The sequence below is a fragment of the Lipotes vexillifer genome, unplaced genomic scaffold (genome assembly GCF_000442215.2).
Source record: "Lipotes vexillifer unplaced genomic scaffold, Lipotes_vexillifer_v1.1 scaffold1017, whole genome shotgun sequence".
Taxonomy (NCBI): domain Eukaryota; kingdom Metazoa; phylum Chordata; class Mammalia; order Artiodactyla; family Lipotidae; genus Lipotes; species Lipotes vexillifer.
The window spans coordinates 640,277-644,772 of NW_006772141.1; the positions used below are offsets into that span (position 1 = coordinate 640,277).

The 4,496-nt window shown below is 49.7% G+C and overlaps 1 protein-coding gene across 1 annotated transcript in view; it reads right to left on the reverse strand.

The window, feature by feature from the left end:
• The window catches only part of DDX24 (DEAD-box helicase 24), an 18,335-nt gene that overhangs the window by 411 nt on the left and 13,428 nt on the right, over window positions 1–4,496 (reverse strand). Inside the window, 3 exon segments of the mRNA XM_007447311.1 lie at window positions 11–37; window positions 1,539–1,668; window positions 3,063–3,251. Of these exon segments, the coding sequence (XP_007447373.1) occupies window positions 11–37; window positions 1,539–1,668; window positions 3,063–3,251 (346 nt within the window).

Consider the following 4,496-nt stretch of genomic DNA (forward strand, 5'->3'; position numbering starts at 1 on the left):
TGTCGCCTACGCTCTTCTTGCTGGTCAACTTTTCCTCCTTGAAACACAATTCAAAAGAGATTATGTTTACTATGACTCGTAGGAGCATGCTGTGTCCCTTGATGGATAATACTTGTGATGAGAAATGTTTTGGGACTCTTGGGGAGGGAAGCTCTCTGCAGAAACTAGTGTTGGCTAACTTCCAACACAGTTCAGGAGAACCGCTCAGGGCCACTCTGTCCTTTACTCCTCCAAAAAACCCTCTAAGACGGGATTTATCTTTATTTTACAGTTGAGGAAGGCCAGGTCACTTGCCAAAGGTCACAGAGCTAGCTGCCAAATTGAGATTACTACCCCAGTCTCCTGACCTGAAGATCACTTTTCTCCCTATGACCCACCCACTGGTTGCCTGGAATTTGGTGACTGGACGGCTACAAGCCCCTCAGGAGACAGTGAAAGCCACCTATGCAGCCCAGCTCCCCTGCATCTCCCCGCCAGCGCTGTAACTGTACCAGCAGAGGCAGACATGGCCAGAGGGCTCCACACCAGCCTGGCCTCAGGAAGGGAAGCCAGGGCCTCACATCACAGCCTTAGCCTCAAGCCTGAGCTACCAGGAGGACCACTGACTGTCATCGAGCCTAGTGATCTGGTTCCTGGCTTCCATGCTGAGCAGAGAGCAGTTAAGCCTGCCTCTGAATTTGTTGGCTTTGGCACGGAGATGCCAACACCTCAGCTGAGCTGCCCACTTGTGAGATGGAAAGAGCACTGGACCTAATTCTGGTGTTAGTTCTAGATGTGGTTCTACCACTTCTTAGAGTCAGGAGCTTTCCCAGAGCAAGGACCACACAGATTCATCCCTGAATCCTTAGTCTCTGGCCTAGGTTCGGAGCAGGGGCTCAGTCAACACCTGGTGCTGGAGCTGCTTCCCTGCACAAATCGCTTCTGTGAGCCTCTAGTTCCCAAATGTAATAACAATTCCTGCTCTGTTTACATCATAAGCTGGAGAAGATCAAATGAGATGATGACACAAGTGCTTTGTCAGCTTGGAAGACAGGTGACAATAAATAACTTAAAATGTACCCAATACTTTCTATTTGCCAGGCACTGTTACAAGCACTTTATACTCATCAACTCAAGCCATCTTTGCAACCCCATGAGGTAGGTAGGTACTTTATGAGCTGCGTTTTATAAATAAGGACAGCCTAGATACAACAGAGAGGTTAAGTAACTTGACCCGGTCACATAGCTAGTTAAGGGATGAGGCAGCAGTCAATCACATGCAGTCTGGCCACAGAGCCTGCCCTGACATCACTGTACTCCACTGCCTCTCCACACGAGGGATGGAACTATAGGCTCCAGACAAACGATGACAGAAGCAGACAAAGGCTGAGGGCTTTAGGCTCATCTGAGATTAGGGCCTCTCACAAAGAAGGAAAAGGCGTCTTGCCGATTTTGATAGGACCCATGGTGGTGGGGAGGTTCCAACAGACAGAAGCTGAAGGGAAAAACGAAAGATAAAAGCTGAATGAACCCTTCCTCAAGTCCATCTTGCCCCTTACCCTTATACATTTCTTCTTCTAGCTCAATCTCAAGGGCAGCCGCCGCCTGCTCAATCCAAGAGTTGTGCAGACAAGCCTGGAAGTTGCGATACTCAGCTTTTTCAATCTGTCGAGCTACACGGATTCGCTCCTAGGGGAAAGGAACAGAAAGTATTCATCTGACAGAGGATTCAGGGCTCTGGGAAGAAAAGTCTCATTTAAGTTGTGTTTTTAAAAAAGCTCTTGAGATCAGTGTTCAGTGAGATGCACCTCAGCTCCCATCAAAATGCATTTGCTTTGGTTCCTGATTAAAGCACAGAGGGCAACTGCTACTTGTGAGCGTGTACACACGAACCACAAGAGCCGGCTTTCCAAACCTGCTCGAACAGCCCCTCTTCTTGGCAGCCCACCTCGGTCAGACTCCCGAGCAACACGTGTCAAAGGGAACTGTTTCCCCAGACACCGCAGCTGGCTTCCATAGCTGAGCTGAGACCTGGAGACACCCCGAGAGCCCTCAGTTAGGGCCCTGCTCTCACTCACAGGGACAACACAGAACTGTCACAGAACTTCCATCCCCCTCTTCCACACTGTCCTCTGCCAAAAACACTTCAGTTCTCCTTCTCCAGACCGCAGTGACAGGATACACCAGGAAAATGGGAAAGGCCTTGTGATGTGGGGAAAGAGCCACGGGAAGCCGGGGTGGCCCCTAATCCCCTCTGCATTCCCCACCGCTCCATCTCACCTCCCACCCTATTTCCCCGCACAGCTAACAGTCCTTTCGAGCCAAAGGGGCCAGCAGAGCATGAACCATTCCTTGCTTTTTGCTCCCCCAATTCCTGGAACTCCATCCCTTCTTCACCCCTTCACAGCTCTGCCTGCAGGAGGCTTGGAGGAAACTAAATCTCCTACCCATGTTACCATATGCCCACCAGTCCACAGTGCTCCATTGGTACCTGAACTTCAGCTTCGACTCAACCTGCCTCACGAGCCAGTGGATTTCTATGGAAGAGAACCCACCCTGTTTTGATGCCTGACACGCTGCAGCCCATAATAAGCAGCACCCACTCAGGGAATGTTTATTGAGTTAAAAATAAACCCCCAAAGGTAGGAATTACAGGCATCTGTTTCAGGGATGTGACAAACCTTTAGTTTCTGCCTCAGCACGACACACTGACCTCACTTCCCTACAACCCTCCATCCAAAGGCATGTCCAGACAGCCATGCTCACTGCCCTTGTCCATGGGCGGGGGCGGGGTGTGTGTGATGGTGGAGGTTTCAGGGGCGGAGGGAAGGAAGGGTTCATGAAGAAAACTCCTCCCACTCTGGCCACTCACCCTAACCCCCTTCTGCCAGACACGGTGCCCCCCACCCATTTCTTTTTTTCTTTTTTTTCTTTTTTTTTTTTTTTACAAATCTCCCTGCTTAGCTATTGGCAGAACTACTAATTAGTTTCCAAGGGTGGTACTGCAAGAATCTCACAGCAAAGTGAGGGAGCAGCCCAATCCCTCCCCTCATTAGCACTGGGCTTCGAACTTTTCTTTTTACCTTGACTGCATCCATGTACTTTGTCTGCACAGGGAATAGCGGGATGTCCTCATCTTTCTTAAGGGTTTTGTAGATCTTCTTAAAGTTGATCACGTCCTCAGGCCCAACCAGCATCAGGCTGAGGCCTTCACTGGTGGCACGAGCAGTTCGACCACTTCGGTGGACATAAATCTCCGAGGTACGAGGGACCTGCCAAAGGAGGAACTGGGAGGTCATCATGGCTGTCACCAAGCACTGCTCTTCCCCTCAAGGCCGACAACCCAAGGCTGGACCCTCCCCCCTCTCAGCCAGGCAGCTAGAAACCTCTCCAGCGCTGTGGACAGATCCAGCCCTTCTCCCTGAGTCCCACATCCAAACTGTCCCAGGTTCAGCCCACTCACTGTGCAGGCTCTGCCCTCCCGTGCCCCCTGCCCTGGATCAGGTTGTCAGGACCATTCAACTGGGTGATGGCAGTCACTTCTTATTTGCTCTCCAGTCCTGCCACCACCACCCCGACCTAACCCAAAGCTGCCAGTATCATCTTCCTGAGTCAAAGCTCTGACCATCATAACCCCTCTACCTAAAGAAACTCTAATGGTTCTTCATTAACTCTGCATGGATGATTGACGATGGTGATCATAACCAACATTTATTAAATAATTACAATGTGCCAGGCAATTCTAAGCACTCTGCATGTATTACTACCCCATTTATCGCTCAACAACAATAACATGAAATAGATGCTTTCAGGATTATCCATGTTATAGACCGGGAAACTGAAACACACAGATGTTAAGCAATTTCCCCTAAGTTACCCAACTAAATGGTGGAGCCAGGATTCGAAATGAAGCAGTCCAGCTCCAAAGACCATGCTAACGCCTGGGCTATGCTGCCTCTACTCCAGTAAAAACTGGATATATTATCCACAGATAATGTGGCATGGCAGCTGACAATCCCTCCCTTCCCACACCCACGGCACACACCACTAACCAAGAGCAGTCTACTCCACTGAGCCCCGATAAGGCTCAGTATCTTTTCCAGTGCAGTGCTCCAAGCACGATTATCAGTGGTTCGTAATGGTGCTGGAAATGATGCCATTCTTCCCTTTCCTCTAACATACATACATACACAACATCCTCTTCTCACTCCCTGTCAGCTGCCCCCTTCCACGCTTTCTCCTCCTCCTTCCTCCTCTACCTCTACACGCCCAAATCCTCTCCCTCCGTAAATGCCAAGCATCTTTTAGAAAGCACCTTCCAACCTCCTAACCTCCCAAACTAGCAGTTATCTCTCTCTCCGATTTTATTTTGCAACTTTCTAATATCTTCTGCCTTAAATTATGGGTGTGGTCATCTCACGTCCTCTGGTGGATGTGGTACTTCTTAGGGGCTAGAATGGTATTTTGTTCATCTGGATATTTCCTAGAGACTGACCCAGACTCTTCCCCCAAAAGAG